The 23,743-nt window shown below is 38.4% G+C and overlaps 1 protein-coding gene across 34 annotated transcripts in view; it reads left to right on the top strand.

The window, feature by feature from the left end:
* Nucleotides 1–23,743, top strand: part of NRXN1 (neurexin 1) — a 1,166,070-nt gene that overhangs the window by 1,129,884 nt on the left and 12,443 nt on the right. For 23 of the 34 annotated variants that reach the window (XM_032352096.1, XM_032352087.1, XM_032352076.1 and 20 more), the window contains one exon: nucleotides 12,839–12,926. In XM_032352096.1, coding sequence (XP_032207987.1) covers nucleotides 12,839–12,926 — 88 coding nt within the window. The remainder of the gene's footprint in view (nucleotides 1–12,838; nucleotides 12,927–23,743) is intronic. The other 11 variants (XM_032352097.1, XM_032352106.1, XM_032352095.1 and 8 more) reach the window with 1 other exon arrangement.

Raw genomic sequence — 23,743 nt, 5'->3', positions numbered from 1 at the left:
AGCAGAATTCTCCCATCACTTCTGCACGCTTATTCTTCAAGCAGTCCGTCACAGGCTTTGCAGGATCTGCTAAGTGCTCTCTGATCTAGCAGCTCTGGGTGACGTCAGTGGATTCCATTCCCTCGTATTTCATAAAGGTCTTGCTTAAAAAATTTTCAGGAAAACTTAGAGCAAAATTGAAAAAGGCAAATCATGTTTGAGAAAATTGGGAAAAGTAGCAAATTAATCCTGCTGCTTTTTTTTTTTTTTGTAACCTTCCCTTTACCCAGACATGAGACTGGGAGCAGTGGCGGGAGGGGAATGCCAACTGGATGGAGGGCCAGGAGGCAGGATCTCATTCTACACCTGACACTGAGCCAGTAGGGATTTGATCCTGCACGCCTGACCATGCCACGTTAGTTTCTCTCTCTTTACCATAAGGCACCTGGGACAGATATCTTAAGGAGTCTCCCAACTCTAAAATAAATACAGTTTGACAAATTCTAGGTTACATCACACACCTGGGGAGAAGAGAACTCTTTGGCTTTTCCGTGTATGGATGATGTGATGTTTTTTGAGGAGTTTTAAGAAGCGCTCTGTTTATGGAATGTTTCAACATGGGACTTTGGATTTAAGTCATAAATTACACTTGCTTTGTGAAGAGAATATCTGTGTCTAAAGGTCTCAGGAGTCCAGTGCTATGAACAACGCTTTCCGCCAGTGTTGCAGGGAAAGTGAGGTGAGAACTTGTAAAGAACCAGCTGTATTTATGTCATAATATTGTCAAACGTCTTCTAAGTGCCAGTCACTGTGCTAGACAGACCTATCGAGCCCTAGAGAATTTTATCAAGATTTTATTTATTTATTTTTTATTTATTTGGAGAGGGGGAGATACACAAGTGGGATGAGGGGCAGAGGGACAGAGAGAATATCCAGCAGGTTCCGTACTCAGTGCGTGGAGCTTGACGCGACACCGAGATCATGACCTGAGCCAAAATCAAGAGCTGGATACCCAACCAACTTAGCCAGCCAGGTAGCCCTAGCCCTAGAGTACTTAATTCTCTTCATAATTCTGTAAAATAGTGTAAATCAATTCATTTGTACTTAGGAAGAAATCCAGAGAAGTTAGGGAACTTTCCCAAACTCACACAGGTAATAAGCAGCAGCGGCTTGGACTTCAGCCCCCTCTGGCCAGCTCTCGCACCTCGACTTCTTCCATGCTCAGTGATCAAAGGGCAACTTTCTGCTCATAGACAGCCTCTATTCGTCCCATACCTGAAGTTCTCCATGCAATTCAAGGTGGGCACATCTGGCTGTCTATTCTATTCCCCCTCTGTGTAACTCCTTATTCATCAAAGGTATTCAACAAATGATTGTAAGTGGATAAATGAATGAATGAATGAGTGAACCCATGGAAGAATCAGTCAAAAGATCTCAATTTTTGAGTGCATTCTGTCCCACACATATTTCTTGGTCCAACTCTGATGGCTGGTCTCAGCCAGCCCTTATCTCTATGCAGCTTATTTCAGGAGGAGAATTAAACTTTCATCTTATAGTTAGATATTGAAGGAAAACATGATTGAGGTATAGTTTCTTTACAATCAGACAGAAATATTTGCAATGCAGGACTATTACTGTAGAGTACAGGTGGGAGAGGCAGCCTGGGGGGTACAGAGCACCCGGAATGATAGTTAACTATTTTTTCTCAGTTTCTTCTATAAAGCAGACTGTATCTTACTGCTCTCTCAAGGGACAGGACTTAAAAAAAGGCAGACTGACTTATTGCAAGACATTTTTAGCTTTTCTTTCTTTCTAACTTTCAGTCATTCTCTCTTTTCCTTTAAAGATAATGTCGCTTCTTGCCATTTCTCTACTATAAATTTCCAGCCATGAAGTATAATGTGGAAACCAGTTATAAAGTTCCATTGTCACTTCTAGAGATGTTAGAGACAGATAAAATCTTTGAAAAAGTGTGATTTTGCCACAATTCTCATTTGCCACTCTTAAGAGTCATACTCCTGGAAAATAATCTATACTTGCTCACTCTTATTTTGAGACTTAATGAGCTGTTATAAAGGAGCAGTTGTGACAAACATACATCTTAGTGTAGTGAGCTTAGAAAGGATGACCATTAGGAATAAGGCTATTGGACATGATTCTTCCAATTCAAGTGTCATGTGGAATATTCCTTCTGTGTTTAGAATCAAAATGAATCATGCACCCTCAACTTTAGTAATTTTATTTTCACAATCACTTATTTTCATAATAGACTTTTATTTGAATTGCAGATATTTAAAGAAGATAAGCCAGGCTTAGAGTGTGATGACTTTTTTCATCTTTATTGACATATAATTGACAGATAAAAATTGTGTACATTTAAGGCTTATAACAATATGTTGATATGCGTATGCATGGTGAAACGATTCACCACAATCAATGGTGAAGCCATGTCAAACCAAATCTCTTGAGCTCTTGTGATAGATATTCTGGGGGTGTTAAACATGGACATAAACTCTGTCCCACAGAAGTATGTGAATAAAATAAAACATACACCTGAGCTGTTCCCAAACTTTTATACTTCAACATAGTTTGGAAAGGCAAATACCTCCACTGTCCCGATATACTAAGAAAATATTTAATTAGTATATTATTAATTAAAAGTTAAGTAGTGGGGTGCCTGGGTGGCTCTTTTGGTTGAGTGTCTGCCTTTTGCTCAGGTCATGATCTCAGGGTCCTGGGATCGAGTCCCACATTGGGTTCCCTGCTCAGCAGGGAGCCTGCTTTTCTTCTCTCCCTGCTCCTGCTCTCTCTTGCTGTCTCTGTTTCCCTCTCTTAAATAAATAAATAAAATCTCTTAAAATTTTTTAATTTGTATATAATTAATCCATAAGAGGGCACAGCCATACACAGTATCATGTTATAATTACCAATACAATCGCTATAATAGGGAGCACAATGCAGCTGAGATCACACCTAAAGAATATTTCTTCTCCCCTCCCTCCTCCCCTCCTCCCTCTCCTTCTCATGCTCCTTTAATTAACAGTGTTTGCTGAGTGATCTGTTCTTCCTACTCATCTGTTCATTTAGAGATTCTAGATGTAATAGGGCATACATGAGAAGTAAACCATGGACGTAGAGATAAAATAAATCAACTTGTCACCATCTTCTAGGTCCCAGTAAAGTGAGTAAGGAGGAGAACTCAGGAGGTCTCCAGTGTCCCTGCCTCTCTGCGGTGACTCCCCAAGAGATCAGGCCTAGAGAGGAGGTAATGACAGGGCCAGGTATGGATTGGTACTACCTGTCTTGTACATTACACTAAATAAGCAAGGCTGAAATGAATCCTATCCTTGTATAAAGGGGATCAGCCCAAGAATAGCAACATCTATGTGAGGGGCCAGTTGGATGAGAGAAACAGATCCTATTCAACTGAGGGGACAGGAGGATTTCAGGATATGAAAATCAAAGTTAGGCAGTGAAGTGGTTGGCTGCACTCTTTAAGCTCTCCCCAGAACTATTCTTTATAGAGTGTCGTACGAGGAACAAAAATAATTCCTTATTAGTTTTAATAATAGCACATAAACACTGCATTGTGGGAACTCTGATGTTTCAAAAGTGCTTTCAAGCATTTCAAATTTGATCTCCACAAGATCCCTGTGAGATAGAGAAGTTATTATGATGGATCTGTTCAAGCGATTATATATACATATATAGCACACGTATTAACATGTATAATATATCCTTACATATATAGCATATATATTCTTAAGTACTGTCAAAAACACAAAAATTAGTCCAAGATGATGCATATTGCTTAAAATACAGATTTGTAACTTGATTTCTGAACTTATATTTTCTATTATTGATCATCACACTAAAAATTAAAATGAAATGGCTGAAAAGTATTCCGTTTCAAATATGTATTAGGGAACCAAAGTAAGCACCACAAGGAATGAAGAAGTCAGATAGGGAAGCTTGGAGTTCCAGCTTAACTACAGTCAGAAAAGATTAGATCTTCTCGGTGTATGAATGAAATAACATGGTAACATCTGAGCCAGAAAATGTTTACTGTCAATCAGTGCTTGGCAGAAACACACATTAAAGTACTGTTCAGACATTGGCTTATTTGGGGGAGCCTAGTTTAGAACCTTACATATATTCAAGTCATGGGTCAAAAAAATCAAAAGATTAATTTTCTGTTAACTAAATCATCATCATTTCTAACCACATCCCTATTTCTTGCTGTTCCATACACCAAGAATTGTGTGGAGTATAAGTTGTCCTATGTTCCCAGGTTAAAGCTCTATCAAGAAGACATTGGTTTTCATACTGCCTAGTAGGAAAGAATTGTTATGGGTAGCTAGCTTCCTCTGGCTCTTTCCACATCTTTGATTTTGAACCTCTAATTCTAGGTCCATTGTGTAAATGAGACTACCCTAATCAATAAATGCCTGTCTAGATTGTATATGGGAAGACAGCCAATATTATTAATAAATGGCCACTTCCATTTATATATTTCCAGGGTGTAGTGAGAGATAATTTGACAAAACTTGAATGATGGCTGTATGAGAAAGAGAAAAATAAGAATCTCATTAGCACTTATGTGATGAAAACAGTAGCTAATAAGGGAGAACTCAGAAGTTGGAAGTATATTCATTGGTGTATTAATGAGAAGAGGGAAAAAAAAGATCATTGAATTAAAGGGCAGAGGGAGAGAGAGAATCTTAAGCAGACTCTGAGCTGAGTGCGGAGTCTGAATGGAGCTCAGTTCTTCAGTTCATCAGATCACAATCTGCGCTGAAATCAAGAGTCAGATGCTTAACTAGCTGACCCCCACCCCGTCCCTGGATACCCCCTCACTGAAGTAATTTTGTAGCCAGAATGGCCAGCAGTGTTCTTTTTTTTTTTTTTTAAGATTTTATTTATTTATTTGACACACAGAGAGAGATCACAGGTAAGCAGAGAGGCAGGCAGTGAGAGAGGGGGAAGCAGGCTCCCTGCTGAGCAGAGAGCCTGATGCAGTGCTTGATCCCAGGACCCTGAGATCATGACCTGAGCTGAAGGCAGAGGCTTAATCCACTGAGCCACCCAGGCGCCCTGGCCTGCAGTGTTCTAAGTCAAGGAGAAAGAATAAGCAGGAGAATTTTCAATAATTTTGTATTTCTTTCTGTCCTCCCAAATTTAGTTACACATTTTGTATAGGAACAAGAGACATGATGTGTAAGTCTTTAAGCACCTAAGAAAAGATCACAACAAGTAAATAAAGAACCTTCAGGTATTACTTCAAAATAACTGTGACTGGGGCGCCTGGGTGGCTCAGTGGGTTGGGCCTCTGACTTTGGCTCAGGTCTTGATCTCAGGGTTCTGGGATCGAGCCCCACATCAGGCTCTCTGCTCAGCGGGGAGCCTGCTTCCCGCCCCCCACCACCTGTCTCTCTGCCTACTTTTGTTCTCTCTCTCTGTCAAATAAATAAATAAAATCTTTAAAAAAAACTTTAAAAAACTGTGATTATATCAATATTTGATTTTTTATAACCAGATTTTAAAAAATTAAACACTAGCATTCATTTTGTTCCCTCTTTAGTGTCTATTTAGTGTGCTGCCATATCAACGGTGCAATTAGCTGTGTGTGTGTGTCTCCTTATATGTGTGTGTGTTTTCTTTGTAATAATTTTAGTGGTTACTTATCTGAAACCCAATAATCTCCTTTGCCACCTTTTAACTTATGTTAAATGTATTTCATCGTGTATCTTTGTAGATCATATCACATCCTTTAAAGAGCAAAATGGTTTTGGATGGATGGATGATGGTTGGATGGATGGATGGATGGATGGATGGATGGATGGATGGGTGATGAATGGATAGTTAGAAGTCATCTGGGATAAGATAAAGAGACAAACACAATTTATTGAGGTCAGTATAGTCTCATAGTTGTGCCACTAATTGACACTATAATTGTGTTCAAACAAAAACACTTAATTTTGCAGCTTCTGTTTCCTGATATGTAAAATGAAGTGGTCCGACTAATGATCACTAAGGTCTGGTGCAATGCAGGAAGATACGTGACTGCTTGGCTAAAACATGATTCTATCCCTTAACGTGTTAAATGCCAGCAACATAAGCTTGAATTTTGGAGACATGTTAGTTGAAACAATCAGTGGCATTTTACACTGATAAAAAAAAAAATCTGTTTTGGCATCATTACCCCCATAATGATTTTCAGTTCAACCTGTGTGACTAATTAGTTCATTCAGTCATAATAGTTGGAGTAGAGAGTCATATTGACTTCGCTAAAAGCCTAGATTTACATTGTAAACATCTCTCAGTGTTCATTCAATTTGGAAATGGCCAAACACATTTCAGAAAGTGCCTTGTCCAAAAGCAAACTGAATAGAGAGAGAACAGAGTTGATAACAGGCGTATTCTGGTTTCCCCTTCAGCATCTTCGCTCCACTTCCAGCAGTCTTCGAGGCTCTTATACCCCATGTTCTAATGAATGAGAATCCAGAAGAACAGATTATTATAATCCCTGTCTGAAAATTCAAACTGGACTTTAACTTTGTCTTTTGGCCAGCTCTTTTACATTTCTTTGGCTAAAAATGAAAATGCAATATTGCCATCAAGATCATTAGCAGCTTAAAGAGAAAGTACAAGAGAAATACTATCTTTTTTAAAATATAAATTTAATTTCAAGTTTTCTGACACTAGGTTTCTCTTTTGCAGGTTTGCAACTTTGCATAACTTTTCTAAAATATGATCTTTTTTGACTAAGCAGAAGTCCAATTCTTTTCTTTCTTCCATAGTTCCTTTAAATTCATTTTTTGTGGCATTATTTCCTCACCCCTATCTTCCCCTTTGAGTTTTGCCTGTCAGGATGACCAGTATTGAATGCACATAAAAATGCATGTTTAGGGACGCCTGGGTGGCTCAGTTGGTTAAGCAGCTGCCTTCGGCTCAGGTCATGATCCCAGCGTCCTGGGATCGAGTCCCACATCGGGCTCCTTTCTCAGCGGGGAGCCTGCTTCTCCCTCTGTCTCTGCCTGCCATTCTGTCTGCCTGTGCTCATTCTCTCTCCCTCTCTCTCTCTGACAAATAAATAAATAAAATCTTAAAAAAAAAATGCATGTTTAAATGAGTGAGATGTCATGGTCTCTTTTCCATGGTTTTTCTATCCAATCCACATTTTAAATAGTGACAAAATTTTTGAAGAAAATTGCATGGCTTTCAAGTCTGTCTTTTCCCCAAGCAGACAGCTGATTTATGGTCACTTTTTGTAATAACCTTAGGTACCAACTGGGAAAAAAAAATTGTTAAAGAAATGTGAAAGCTGGCTGTTTTCAGAGATATTTAAGCTTTGCCCTAAATATTCATGAATGCCAATGTTCAAACATTCAAATTGGGTAAATGAGTGTACAAACAGGTATTTTTTTGAGCATGCACTTAACTCTAATGCTCAGAATAATAGCACCTCCACCTGCATTCTGCATAACCATGTTGTTGGTGAATACTTAATGAAGTAATAGGGGAGCACTGCTGCATTTCAAGAAAAACAAGCTATTTGAATTGAATTGATTATTATTTGTATCAGTGAGTGATTTTTTTTCCCCCATGCTTTAGAATAGAGCAGGCACAATAAGTTATTTGGGGGCAGGAAACATAATTTACACCTTGTTAGGTAGTGACCATATCTTGTACCCACCTGAAGATGCTGTGCATAGATGAGGTGTTTTATATTTGTTGGTAACTAATTGATCCTCAGTTTTTTTGTTATTCATGTGCTGGAGCTACGCTTCACATATTGGATCATAGCTCATTGCTTTTATTTTTATGAGATTAGTTAGCCATGGGATTGACATCTTTACATGGCATCTACTACTCAGAGAAATAATTGACAAATAAGAACCAAAAGCTTGATTGAGATTTCTGTGGAAGCTACCATAGAATCTATGCAGTCTCTAAACTCATTGTGCACCTTTAATAGGGTTGTTGATTAACTAAAACTGCCAATTGGATATACTTCTTTATTGCTTTGATTTGGCCAAACTGACGCATGGTTTGGAAATTGTCCATATGTACTACAATGGGGTGGTTTTTCTGCAGTTTTCCTCTTAAAATTTGTCACTTCCCCCAACTCCTAGAAACTTCTCGTCTTACAGGTTTATCAGTGCAATGCATTGGACCTTGGCTTGGGCAATTTGTAACACTAATTCTGAATCTCGACTCCCCCCCGCCCCCCATGGAACCCTGCCTAGCAATAAATCTTTTCTGGAGAGACTATCAGATTCAGTCCTGCAAGCCAGACATGAATGCTCTTTCACTTCCAGAATAGCTTCACACAGACAAAAGTATCAGCAAGAACAGGTGTCCCTCAGTTACCAAAACATGTCTCATATCAGCTAGTTCCATACTCACCCTGTCCATCAGCTCAATCAATTCAGTTTAAACGTCCATCACAGTAGTGAAAGATTAGGCTCAATCCTGCTATACCAGGGAGCACCATTGCTTGAGACAATGATTCTCAAACTTGTATTTGGATGTATAGCCAGATAAACTCTTGCCCTTTAGAAACAAAGTTATAATCACAATTTTAAAGTAAATCATGAATTTCTTTGTGGACATCAAATTCATGGTGGACATCCTTCTGCGTAGTGGGAGTTCCTTCTTTTCCTCAACAAAGCAAGTCTGTCCTGATAGAGTTTTCTTGTGGGCATTCTCATCAGAATGTATCAGTCTTCAGTAAAGCTGATTATCATGAGGAATAAACTGTAGGGTTGCTGTTCTTAGTAGAGATATAACCTTACAGATGAAGTTTATCTACCCTCTCATCATACCTCTTTGCCACACAGATACGCATTTGTGCGTTTTTTTTTTTTTTGTTTGTTTTTTGTTTTAAGTGATAGCAAGTGACTGTGCAGCAATTTCCACTGTAAAAGGTCGGTGGGGCGGGGGGGAGGATGCCTGTAAGTAAGAAAGAACAAAAATACACCACTTTCTCTACTTTCTAACCCACCAAATGGTGTCTCTCTTAATAACCATGGCTGTCCCATAAGTGAAATAAGTTGTAATTTTTTGCTCTACACATCCTTTCTCCCCCATCCTGATTATATTTCTGTATTCTGTAACATGTTGGTGTTTTCCCACAGAGCATAATGAATTAGGTTTCAGTACCTTTATTTCTTAAAGTCTGTCCACATCATTTTTTTTTCCCTAAAGGTAAGGAAACCTAGATATTTTGAGTAGACATTTTGAATGAGAATAGATGCTTGCCATGTGAGTGTATGGGCCCTTCTGAATTAGGGAAGACCAGCCTGGCATGTTGACCTGTGAGTGGTTAAATGCCCAGTTAGGGACATTTATCTAAATGGACGGCTATATAAAGCTAATGCTTTTCTTGATTACTATTCTGTCTCTTTCAGCAGGTTGTCTCTTTTCTGAAAAAGGTTATAAACATCAGGGAAAGTATACTGAAGAATAGAATTGATTAATGTGACATATTTGAGTTTCTTTCTACCACTCTCTCAACAGCGTGTCATAGAGAGGCAGCTCCAAACACAGGGAATTAAATTTAAATTACACAGCTTTGGCTAGAATATTGTTCAGTTAATTCAGCCTCCGAAATGAGATTTGATTTTTTTTCCCTACTCTTGAGCCACTTCCTGATTTTTCATGAAGTGATGATTTCTGCCAAGGCATCTATTGATTCAAGATCTTTTATTCAGAAGACTATTGCTGTTTTTCCATTTCTGAGGAGAATAAATATGAAAAACAAGAATGTGTATTCATTATACAGAAAAAGTACATTAAAAACTAAAATACAGTTTTATAGTAGGGTCATATTTACACAGTGATTTTTTTTTCTACTGTAGGAGGACTATAGAAGGTACTATTTATTTTATGATGTTTTCTGTTATTTTAGGTGCTGGGTTTTGTGAAAGATAACACTGAGAACATTCTCACACTTTTTGCTTGCTGTGGAATTATTCCTATGTAGAAAATAGGTCAACTTTAAAACAAAAGTTAGTTTGTGTGGCTTAAATAATTTAGTCTTCATGAAACACTATCCACTGAGTCCCACATTTTTAGCCCATGAATTTATTTTAAGAAGCAGCCTTCATTATTTATATTTGATGTTTGATTTCTATTCAAAATGTAAATCTAGGCAGTAAAAGATGGAAGCTTAGTTCAACAAAGTACCAATATAGCTACTGTATTTTGATATAAATACTAATGTGAGATCTGGAAGGTTGAGAATAATTCACATATACCACTTCCGGTTTAATATCTAAAATTATATTATTTATATATAGTGCAAAAGAAGATTAAATCAGTGCTACCTTTATTGAAATAACAACAATTATGTTGATAATATCACAAACTTTATGAGCATTTACAATGTGGTCTTATTTTAGGTAATTTTTCTCGCTAATCCTTACAACAATAGGAACTTTTATCCCTCCATTTTTTCAGATGAGAAAAATAAGGCTCAGAACAAGTTTTACACTTTTAAAGCAGACTTTTACAATTTCCACACTGCTGACGTTGTGATTCATAAAATTCTTTGTGCTGAGAGGGCGGTTGCATGCACAGGATAGGTTGTGTCTCTGCAAGGGAAGCTGCTGTTAACTTCCTATTAGAATCGGAATCTCACTGGATTCTAATAGTAGCAGACAGTCCCCCAAGAGTCCCCAGCCCAGCTGTGATGTCTGCAGACATTACCAAATGCCCCCACCACGACCACCACAAGCCCCAGGTAAAGGAGGAGAAAGGGGGCAGCATCATTCCTGGGATGAGAAACACAGGATATAAATAATTTATTCTCATCCTCCTCCCCCCCACCCCCGTCAAGAAGAGAACAACAAGCCTATACTAATTTCATCAATATAATTAAAATTTTCCTCAAGGGCAATGAGAAATTCTCTTGTAACCTTGAAAGTAACTTTAAAGAGTATCTACTCTTTTAAAAAAATAAATAAATAAAAAGCTTTCCACTTTTAAGGTGACTCTAAAAAACAAACAAAATATAAAAACCAGATAATCTGCTCTGGGGTGAATTGGAAAAATTGACCTACATGACCTCATAATCCAGTAACTTGCTATTATCAAGTCTTTTTGGATGTTATCCTGCAAAATGTGCTGGTGCCAAAAGGAGGATGGGTTTTGCCTTTTAAAGCTCACTTTAATGAAAGATACCTGTGTGACCAGAGCACCAATTGCTGGTAGTTATCACTGACATGAACAGTTACAATTCCAGGAAAACTGATACTTTGAACTAACTCTTTTAAAATAATAGCAGCAAAATCAACGAATCCAGTCACCCAGCGGTCTCTCAGGAGAACGAAGAGCAAAATGACATGAAACCATCTCAAAATGCTATTTAAATGTCTGTGTTTATTTAAAGTTACATGATGATGTAGTAGCATCTGAACAAATTCTTTATTTTTCAGTAATTAAAGACCCTGCGCTTGAAAGAATTTTAAGCTGAGTTTTGTCACAGAAGTATATTATCCTTTGTCTTCATTTTTCAAAAGGCATAAATTTCCTAACATTTATTTGTTTATATTTTAATCTCTGACTATACTAAGTCCTCCTTTAAGGAAAATGAGTCATACCATTTTCCTTTTTTTTTTCTTTCATGTAGAATCTATATTACTGTAATTCCATTTTTAAATAAGGACATCATCAGTATTGTGGTTCTGAGTGTCATCTAAAAATTATCTTTAATCCTTAGCCAAACTAATGAGATATTTTCTGTCTTATGCATTGAATTCTTTGTTACTTTAGCATTAGCCAAATCTGATGCAAACCTTCACAATTTCTATGCAATATCTATGCCGAGTTTACTGCTCCTTGTAAGTGGCAGTAAAGGACAACCTTTGGTGCTTGTAAATGTGTTGATTATGTGGCTAACTGCTAGGATTTACACACTCTGCTTTTTATTACAGTGATGGTTATCTTTTTTGCTGTAAGTGCAATGAAGCAACTAGAATGTCACAGAGAAAACTGTCACCTCTATCCTTTTTACCATAAAATATCAACCCCCCATACGCTTTTCATTTATTATAAAACCTTAATAATGAAAAGGACAACGGTGAAATGATACCCGCTACTGAATATTGCAAAACTAAGAATCAAGTGTGAAAGCTACGCACACACACACACACATACACACACACACACACACTTCCTCAAATGGACTATATTTGCTTCCCTTTAATGCATCAGTGAAATATATTCTCTGCTTAATCTGTGTTCCCTAATAATGACAAGCTATATCTCAAAGATTCATCAAATTCTACCTGGTCATGAATATAAAAGGTTATAGCTATTCTGCTTTTAGGAAGCTAAGCACAAGTACTGCATAAAGCCTACTGATGCATACTTTGTAGCACTCCAGGGTTGTAATAAATTTCAAATCATCTGCTTATGCCAGGTTGTTTTAAACCCCTGTATGCTACTGTGTGCAGCTTCTCTGTGCAGTTGGATGAATGGGTACTGCAAGTTGGCTGTCACCATTTCTGTGTGCTTATGTAAAACAAGTTGCAATCAGATTTTCACAAATATGCAAATACTTCCATGAGAGATCTAAAATAGGTCGAAAAATGTAGGCTCTGTGTCCTTGGGAAGGGAAATACTGAATTTTCTCAGACTATCAGGAAAACACAAACGATGTTTCATTTGTCACTGGGAGAAAGATGAGCATATCTGCTAGGTCCCTTTAAATTAATCTACTCACCTGTGAAGTGTGTAAACCTGGCGATTCACGGACCTGTACCCCTGGGGCTAATAATACATTATATGTTAATAAAAATTTAAAAATGAAAATACAAAAAAAATTAATCTACTCGATGTGATTCTTTTACAGACCACCGACGACATCCTCGTGGCGTCAGCAGAATGTCCCAGCGATGACGAGGACATTGACCCCTGTGAGCCGAGCTCAGGTGGGTTAGGTTAGTCGACTTTTTTTCTTACTTTTTTTGCTTTACTCTAAATCTGTATTGCATGCTGTCGTCCTTAGAATAGCCTTGCATTTCTATCTAGAAGCCCACTCCATTGAACAATGCCTCATTGTGAGACAAGGGGTTTTGCTCTTCATGTGCAAAAATTCCCCCACAATTTATTGAAAAACAAATTTTAAAAACAAAACCCACTAAGATTAGGTATTTCAGAAAAAGCAGTGGGGGACAGCACACAAGGCTGGTGCCTTACTGTTCACATTCCATTAACTCACAGGGTAATTTTTGTGTATAATGGTATAATGTGCTTTCCCTTGGGTCACCTATAGTAAAATTGTAAAGCTTAAAAATGGCAGTGCACTGTGGAAAATTATTTGACCTTTCTACTGATAAAAAGTCCCCACCACTCACTCTGCCAGCAAATTATCTTAAGTGATAAATTTCTGAATTTCAGAAGAAAGAGTATTATGGTAGTAGTCAAACAAACAGCAGGTAGAATCCTTGATACATTTAATCGAGAAATATTTGATTCTTGCGGCGTCTCCCTAAAGTGTAAGCTGGTGCGTTTTAACTTTAGTCGATGCATAATTTCTCCTCCTTCTTTGTGATAGGTGTGACTGACTAACACAAAAATACTGTTTCCAAAGCAGCCCTTTACCATTAAGTTGTTGGCTTTTAACTCTGAAAATGAGTGAATCATAGGCCGGGTTTGCTTCCAGATATTCATAATACCGAATATCGGGGTCATTCCCATTCATTTCCTCTGTAAAGCGGCATTTCTTCAAATTCAGTAATTTTCTTGGTTAGGTAAACAAGGCGAGGGAGACGAATATAGACTATCCCTGGTCAGTTAGCTCATGACCTGTAGCTGTCACAGGAATCCCAGAAGAAGTTCATGTCACCAAACAATAACAATTGGTCTTCTTCTTAAGTATATCTCTTTCAAGTGAATCCGCTATTCTGATATCTGATTTTAAAAAATGGCTCAGGATGCCTATCCTGCATCTTCGGGGTATCACGTCCCGCTGATTGTAGCCACATACCCTGAGCACTAGGTGGCAGCAAGGAGCAGGGACTCAGTCCTACCTCGGCAAGAGAAGATCAGGAGATGTAGACAGGTCATGTTCTTGTCCTCCTTCCTCTGGCCTCTCCACCTCACCCATCAAAATTCTTGGCCTCCAGAATGTGGTGAGAACACTGGTGATCATCCATTCCGTTCCAACAGTTTATTGGTCTCTGCAACAATTCCCTTTTGGTTGTCTGGACAGATAGGGTCACTTCATGATACCATCCTGGGCTCCTTTGCCAACTTCCTGCCTTTTTTCCCACTGGTATTCTCATTCTTTCTGTGTTAGTTAAAAAAAAAAAAAAGTTATTTCTTTTTTCTCTATTACATTAGCCCCATTTCTTTGCCTTCTCCTTTCCTAAATTTCTTCTTTTTTCAATTTCTCTTTCACATGTCCGATCATGACATTTTTAAAAATATTTTTAAATTTTTTATTATGCTCAACTAGCGAATGTATCACCATTAGTTTTTGATGTAATGTTCAGTGGTTCATTAGTTGCATATAACACCCAGTGCTCATCGGCACACATATCCTCCTTGACATCCATCACCCAGTTCCCTCATCCCCCACCCACCTCCCTTCTGTAACCCTCAGTTTGGTTCCTGATGTCCGGAGTCTCTCATGGTTTGTCCTCCTCTCCGATTTCTTCCCATTCAGTTTTCTTTCCCTTTCCCTATGGTCCTCCACTCTATTCCTTATGATCCATATATGAGTGAAACCACATGATAATCGTCTTTCTGTGCTTGCCTTACTTCACCCAGCATAAACCCTTCCAATTCCACCCATGTGGATGCAAATGGTGGGTATTTATCCTTTTTGATGGCCCAGTAATACTCCATATTGACATTCATTTTTATATATGATTTTCTCTGAAATCCTCTAGCATGGATTGTTGATAAAACAAAGTCTAGTATGTTTGTATGTTGGGGTGTGTGTGGGTGTGTGTGTGTGTGTGTCTGTTTATATTTGTGTTTGCTTTTGTTTTCCCAGTTAGCATTTTCTTGAGAGAATGTTGATTTTTGCAGTGTTTCTTACTATATTAACATAGTGCTGAAAGTGGTATAGAGTCTTCCCAATTACAGTACTTGCTGTAATTGGTTTTCCTCTGGCGTCAATTTTTCTTTTGCTGACCGAGTATAGGTCATCATCATTTTTGTATGTAGAATTCTCACCCTGAGTACCTAGCAAATTCAGTGTGAGAACTCTGATTACACTTAAAATTGTGCAATTTTTTTTTTCCTCCTGGGCACAGCTAAATGATTCAGTTCTTCTAGCCACTGCTTACAGGTCTTATTAACCATTCTTTATAGACCAGCTTACTGTCTCCCCCTTTCTCTGGGGACACTGGCCCTAAGAACACAATAGTGAGGGTACGCGGAGAAGAAGAGAGGAGAGGAAGGGAGAGGTTTTCCGTCGTCCTCTCTCCTTCTTATTCACCAGACCTCTGTTTTCTCATGTTGTAGCATGATGGAAAGTGAGAAGCAGTTTGTTAATAGCCATACTCTAGATACTCTTTCTGTCCCATTTTCTTCATACTTATCACCATCAGAACGAATCTGGTTTGCCTGTTACTTGTTCCTTAATGCACAGCTTGCATCGCTCTGCAAAGCAGGAACCCTGTTCATCTTGCTCCCTGCATGGGTTTGCTGAGTGAATTTTCATTTTATTCCACTTATCAGAGTCCGTTGCCCAGTGGACAGGGTGCAGCAGCTGCTGACTGTGTGATGGCAACTCCTTCCATACTCTTGCACCAAGTCTACTGGAACATCCCATCCTCTCCCTCACTATTTCTTTCCACTCTCCATAGCTCTCAGTTCATCAATTCTCTTAAGATGTAAACCTCAAATTCTGTTGCTTCAATGTCATCTTTCACTGTAGGCTCTTCTTGTGATCTTACCTTTCCTTGGTAGTGTCTTGATGATGCATTTCATGAGCGCACCTCTTTCTCCATTATATTTTGTAAGTGAGAACTCTTTTCTACATTGGCTTTTTCTGTCCAATTCCCTATGATTTTCTTCATACCCATCTTTATCATTCATCCAGTGATGCTCTTTTGGCAGACTTGGTTATTTGTGATAGCTTCTTATGAAATCATTAGTATATATGATTTTTTTTCCATTTTCCAAATATTTTTTGAATAGCAGTGTTTTTTTTTTAATCACATTCTAATCTGAATATTGTTTCATTATAGGATGCCCCTCCTGCACGTCTTTGTTTCTTGGTGTACCGACGTACTGTTTTTCTTAAATGTATTTTTCTGGTTTTCTTTCTTCTTGAATACAAACATAAAATAACATGGACAAAAACTGTAGTTGCGGGGTGCCTGGGTGGCTCAGTGGGTTGGGCCTCTGCCCTCAGCTCAGGTCATGATCCCAGGGTCCTGGGATCAAGCCCATGTCAGGCTCTCTGCTCAGCAGGGAGCCTGCTTCCACCTCTCTCTCTGCCTGCCTCTCTGCCTACTTGTGATGTCCGTCTGTCAAATAAATTAAAAAAAAAAAAACTATAGTTGCTGCTGTTATTAGACTTTACTGTTAGATATAACTTGATAGAAATCATTTCAGATATTAGCAGGTCATATTTTAGGAACCTGATTTTTTTAGGAAAGTTACATGCTGAATTAAATATTCAGAAATATATACATCTGCTATGCCCTTTTCCTAATCCTTAAACAAGTGAAAGAAGATTTTTTTAAAGATTATTTACTTGAGAGAGACAAAGAGTGGGGAAAAGGTCAGAGGGAGAGAATCTTCAAGCAGACACCCTGTTGAGTCCAGAGCCAGATGCAGGGCTCGACCCCAGGACCCTGAGAACATGACCGGAGCCAAAACCAAGAGCCAGTGGCTTAACTGGCTGAGCCACCCAAGCTTCCCAACAAAAGAAGATATTTTTATAAAAAGATGCATAATTACTTTTACAAGTAGATTGACCAAATCTTCCCTGTATTTCACACTAAACTCTTTCAAAATCCCTGAATATTTACATATGAAGGTTCTCTAATCACCCTGGACCCACCCTCTCTTGAAAAAATAGTTTCTTCTGTGAAAATGGGTTATGCTCATTTAGGTTTCTTCCTAAGGTGCTATTAAGGAAACGGGGAAAATCTGGCACCTTCTTGAACAACAGTAAAGCCTACCTTTTTATCAAGTGTTTGATAAATTTAAATCACTATGTGGTTCCACTCAAAATTCTTAATGAGGAGGGAAGTTATATATTTGGTGGATTTTCAATTTCACCATTGATCAAGTAATATTAAGTCCTACTTCACCACCCATTGCTGTCTTAAGCTCTGGGAACAAAAATAGAACATTTACACCTTCAGTTCCATTCTGCAAAAGAACATCTTTCATTCTATGCCACGCGCTTTTTCAGTGATTCTTTATGATTGCTGGGTTCTTCATCTTTGACATTAAAATATTCCCCTATTTCTCGTGTTGTTGCAAGAATTAAAACAAGTGTACTAAAGGCACCAACTACAATGCCTGGCATGAAGTAGAACATAAATGGTTGCTTTTCATTTTCCCAGTTCAGTTATATAAAAAAAGAATATTCAAGCTATTTTTTCCCTTTTACGTAATGCTGTTACTTTTCCTGGCCGAAAATTGGTGGGCAACTGATGAAACCACTCGGGCCTCCTGATGGGAAGTGTACATGTGGAAACTGGATCGGGAGCAACCCCCTGGGTGAGAACACATGGAACTCAATTAAACTTGACTCCAGCCACACAGGCCTGCATGGTTAGCGTTGGGTGACAACTTCACATTGGTATAAATTTAGTGTTTGAGAATGAGAGTGTGGCTATACAATTTAGGAGGTCTAATTGAACCCCACCTTTTGGAATGAAGTAACTAGGTCACGGGCCACCATTGCCCTAAAATGCCCAGTTTCAGCAGCCTGGACAGGGGACAAGCGGATGACTTTTTCTTCACACTTCTCAAAAAAGACTTGCACCTTTTGTGCTTTTCTCTCAGCCCAGAGATACGGTTCTTAGATTAAGTGAATTAATATGTGGAAAACATGTTGTAGAACAATGTCTTGGTCGTAATACATGCTATAGGAATGTTTGCTATTATTACAGTTTGTATTATGTGAATATACATATTTTCCAAGACCTTTTTCCCCACATGAAAAGAAGGCTTCGTAAAACAGAGTTCTTTGAAATCTTATGTTTTTGATTCACTTAGTAAGCTGACAAAATGGCAGCCCTGCAAACCACTTCATGTTCCTTAAGCCTGCCTGTGCCCTTAGTTTTGAGGCCCTCTTCTAAACAGACCCCTTTCTCCAAACTCCGGAAGAAATTAGAGGAGATGACATCTAAGACTATACCTAAGGCTGAGACTATAAATGAAGATAATGAAGCTCTTTGGTATGGGAGCTTCCCACTGAGTAACTCTAAATTGTCATTTGTTACACAGGAAACAGGACCGGCTTCCTGTTTCCTGGGATCCCACTTAGGAAGGACAATCTCCTCGTAAATTTATAATGCTTAGAATGATTTGTCTGTGCTCTTTCTATTTGTGGGTGGGGATGGCAGGGGACCTAATAGGATATGGGGCCACTTTTAGATCAAACTATTTTTAAATGAGAAAAAGGAAAGCTTACTAACAAAAAAATTGAAGCAGAGGAAAAGGTTTGTCATTTTTGTGGCCAATCTCTTAAGCACTTGCTGAACTAATGGGGATAAGGTTAATCAGGACAGCCCCTCAGAGAATACCTGTTGATTGCCCAGCAGTGACATCACATTGATTGGGGCTCAGGTTATCCGAATAATGATAGATAACATTAATAACCGGTTTTAGAGAAGATTTATACTGTTTGTCATTGTTCTTAGTACTTCATAAACTTAGTACTTCATTGTTCTTAGTACTTCATAAACAATTTCATTATTTTATAAAACTATGAAGTATTTTCATAGCTAGGGAGACAGAAAGATTAAGTTACTTTTTATAAGATAAGAGAGCTTGAACACTCTCGAATTTAGAAAAGGTGAGCTTTTAATTTCTTGGAATGCAGAAGATTGTTCTAGAATTCAGGCATCTCACAAATATAGGATTAATTTTTTAAATGTTCATTTAAATAATTCCATGGCTGGCAGAAATTTAAACTTGATGGCAAAAGGTCCTTTAAATGTATTACTATTCATTAGGCTAAATTTGCTGCAATTACCATGCAATTTTGAGTGGCTTTCCAGTGCGCTATTTTGAGAAAAGATCAAAGGATTTCTATTGAAGTGATCCCATTAACCACATTAGGAATAAAGATATGTATACTGAACAAGGCGCATCTTTTCATTAAATAAGTAATCACAATCATTTAAAGGAATATATCACTTATTAGATCATATTTTTAAAGCCTGATTAGAAGATAATTTTGTGCTACATTTAAATTTTGTGTATGTATTATGTAATTATTCAAAAGCAAGTTTAATTAGCCATAATAGCCAATACATTGCTGTTAAAATGGAAATTTTGTGCTATAGCCAGAAAAACAGCAATAATTAGGACTTCATTTTTGGAAACATCTAGAGTATCTCCTAAGCACCAGACTACACTGAAAGCCAATCATAAAGAGTCAGGGCCCAGCTAATCATAAAGGGGCAGGGCAAGCACCTGTATTTGGGGCACTGATGGGCTAGTAGGCATTCAGTGTATAACATTGTGGTGCAGGAATCATTTTTTTCCCATGTAAATTTAATTGTCCAGAAAACTAGAATAAAACTGAATGCTGTATGGTTAAAACAGAAGAAAGTCATTAGACATCATTTATACTTGCTTTTCCCATGTTCTTCTGAGAGCAACAATATCAAAACAAAAATTACATGGGGAAAATTAAACATGCCAGGAAGATTTATGCAAGATTATTGTAATACATGGGGGCCAGAACTCAACCAGAGCTCACCTCAAACTCAACTCAACTGAAAAAAAGAAGACTGGAGAGTTTATAAGAGCTTCCATGGAAGGATCGTAGACCACCTGTGTTTTGCTAAATGGCTTCACCCAAAGGAAAAGTAATCCTTTTCCTTCAAATATCTTCATGACCGGAGGTGGTGTTACAACTCCTGCTCCAAGGTAGGCTCCTAACTTCCCACAGAAATTGGGAGATGGGGAGTTATCACCCTTGAAGGTTATATTTCAAAGGGACAGCTCTTGGGTCCTTGAGAAAAAGAATCCTGGGTTCTAACACTAGCAAGAGGCTTTTAAAATATTTACATATCAAAGGGGCAGAGAAGAAAATTGAAATTACAAGTTTTCTAAAGTAAATGCACAAAAGAAAGGGAGGCCAGGAGCCCAGAGGCAGGAAGAAACCTGTCTGAAGTTTGGTCAGGTTGTGCGGGATATTCAGGTCTTGGTCAATGAAAGTGAGTCCCCCTTTCAAGGTATTTCATTCACCAGAATTGGTTCCTACCAGGAAACCAGTAGGAAACAAAATAATAAAAGGTGATTTTTATTTGTTTTCACAACACTTTTTTTTCAATGTGAACTATTTTAACCTTTCTGTGATTTTGGAATTTTTTTCTTAATTGCATGTATTTATTAGAGAGAGAGAGAGAGAGAATGAGGGAGGAGGGTAGCAGAAGGAGAAGCAGAGTCCCCAGTGAGTATGGAGCCTGTTATGGGGTTCCATCCCTGTGACCTGGGATCATAACATGAGCCTAAGGCAGATGCTTAACTGACTGACAGGCACCACTGGATTTTTTTTTCTTTTTTAAATAATAAAATAGAATGGATCATTGTCACACATTAGAAAAGCTCTTAAAAGCATTTTTAAGCATCGTGATATGCAACAGGGAGTGAATATTAGTTCTGGCTGTCCCTTTGGAGTCAGAAGAACTAGTTTGAGTTGCATCCCTTCCTGGTCTTGGGAAAGTTACTTAGTCTCTCTGACACTCAATTTCCTAGTCTGTAAAATGGGGAGAATGGAGTTGTTACAAGATTGAAAGAATATGACGCATACGGAGTGATTAGCAGAGTGCCTGGCACATACTGAGGGTATAACAAATAATGATAATAAACCCACTGAGGAATGGGGGACCTGTTGCTGCTGGGATTGGCTTCTTGCCAGTAGATGATTTATTCTGTCTTCTGGTAAGGCCCTCATAAGGCATACAGATATGATCTGAGTAAAGAAATGAGCCACAGTCCCTACTGAGGTTAGAGAGAGCAGGCTCTATTCCAACATCTTAACTAACACATGATTGGCTGCTAATAATAATTACTTAAGAGATGAATGAGTTTGTTATGTTAGATTAAGCATACTTGAAAGTCTGCAAAAAGTACATGACTGCTAATACAGAACCTTCGTATATTGAGTAACAGAAAAATCTATTCAATAATGAGTACACAATAAATTCTTAATCAATCTACATGTATCCCACTTTGAAACACTAATAACCTTTCATATCAGAGGTCCTTATTAGAAAATGCTAAAATACCATAAGAGCCTTTGTTTTCATTTTAAAAATATTCACCAACCCTGAAGAAAGAAATGGGGTATACGTTCAGCAAAATAGAGGGTAAGTCCATCTCTTATGGGAATAGGAAATCTGGGAGGAATGAAATCATGCTTGCTTGTGATTTTTATCAAATATCTGTTTTGGTAATAGAATTGGTTTCCTATGGAATTTTCTTGGTATTAAGTACTTTTCCTCAAATGATATCAGTGACCCAGCATATTCAGAATAATACCACATGACAGGACATGCTGCCTCCGTGAAGAGCCATATGCTTTCTCTGTTGGTTCATATGCCCCAAGGAGCAGCAAATGCTACACTAGACTTGAGTCTGCAGGTCTCCTCCTGTCATCGGACTTGTTGATTGAATCACTGTCATCATTGTCAACTCCTAACCCAAGAATCCTGGCATTGGTAACAAAATAGGAAAGACAAGACTTTATTAATTTTTCAGGTTAAAAAAGGGTGTATTGAAGATGCCAATACAGACAGAGGTCATCAAAGAAAGAAAACTAGTAGAAAGAAAAGTATCACGTCTAGGAGCACACTAAAATCTCCCACTTCCTTGACCAAACTTTGGAAGTCAGGATGTCTGAGTTTAGCCACTTGCTGTGTAATCAAAAACAAAACACTGAACCTCTGTGTACTTGACTTTTTGCACCTGCAAAATGGTGTGACTAATGGTAAATACTCATGACATTGTTGTGCTGATAAAAGACACAGCATGGAGAGCATTTAGCATTCAGTCTGCCACACAGAATCTTTGATTATATAAACTAACTTATTAATTGAGGAGTAAACCATTTTATAAATGGAAATAAACGTATATCCCCTGGCAAGAAGGAGAAATGTTAGTAATTGGCATTTTAACACCTAGAAAGTTTTAAAAAGTGTTTCTGAATTCTATTAGCACAAAACTTTTCTCAGTAGCCACTCTGAAACCAGGAAGACAAGAGTGGTGCGTCAGTTGGGATAAATTTAGGTTGTAAGGATGGGAAGAGAGCACATATCAACTGTTATTCTTATTTTTGGAGGAAAAAATTGCAGGTCTCTGCCCTGCTGAGCTCTTGAGAGAAGGAGTGATTAGCCTTCCTGCCTGTGCTGGTGATCTGCCTGCTCTTCCTCCTAAGACATCCAGGAAGACAGGGCGACGTGACCTAACCAGCCACAGCACCACTTGCTCCACAAACCCCACATCCCCGGGTTGGAGGGCCTCCCTTGCATATTTCCCAGCTCTAGGCTTGACATGCTTGCTTCTGAGGAGCTCAGTGGAGAACCTGGCTCATCTTTCACCTCAGCTCTTACACTTTCACCAAAAAGAATGTGATCTTTTTCCAACAAAAGAAAATTGAGACAGCAGTAGCTTTCTGGCAGGAATATAAAGATGATCACCCAAAGTGAGTAGACCCAGTGTTAAATCAGGAAAATTATATACTGTTCTGGGGCTCAGAATGACCTGGACTTATGTAGTATGTAGACGGTGTACAGGGACCCTGGTGGAGGAGCAGTGCATCTAGCCCCCAGCACACAGCTGGGCTAGAAATCTTACCCTGTATTTCCTTCCAAGTACACCACAGGATTCCAGAGCAAGAAAGGAAGGAAGAACAAAGAACTGACCTAACAATTTTAGAAAGAAACCTAATACTTCATCAGAAGAGTCATTATTTCCATGATAAGAAGCCTTGCTGTCAGTGATGACTAAAGAGTGCACGGAGATGACTGATTCATGATACCTAAAAATATAAGATACCATAATGAAATTTTGAAAGAGGGAGAAATTTAATGCACTCCAACCATAGGCACCAGGGAGCACTGGTTCGTGACGATAGAATGTTTCCCAGATAAACGGAAATGAGCTCCACATGCAACATGACAGTTAAGGACCCAAATCCACATGCCTGGCAAATTAGGTGATCTTTCTGTCACTTGAATTCACAGGCCCTCCGTGCACGTTAGGCAAGTCCCTAACTGCAGTGACCCCCGAGAAGATAATGTCTTAAGCGGTCAACTTCACGGCTGACCTAGCCATGGCGTGCCGTAATATTGTGGATTCCATACCTGTTGTGTCGAAGACACAGGGAGGATCATCAGACTATCCTTGTTTTTATATCATACTTGATCCTTCTCTGAGCGCTTTCACATTTATTATTCTACCCAATCCGATATTCCTGGGGACCTTGGGAGGTAAATAATGTACCACAATGATGTTTGTAATGAAAAACTGTTAACAGGGGATCGTAAATTGTTAAAAACAACTTCGCAAGTCACGTGCAGTACCTGGGCTAGAACCCAGTGAC

The sequence above is a fragment of the Mustela erminea genome, chromosome 7, assembly GCF_009829155.1.
Source record: "Mustela erminea isolate mMusErm1 chromosome 7, mMusErm1.Pri, whole genome shotgun sequence".
In the NCBI taxonomy this organism is placed as follows: Eukaryota; Metazoa; Chordata; class Mammalia; order Carnivora; family Mustelidae; genus Mustela; species Mustela erminea.
Note: the sequence above shows the minus strand (reverse complement) of the source record. Positions and strands in the feature narration are given on the sequence as shown.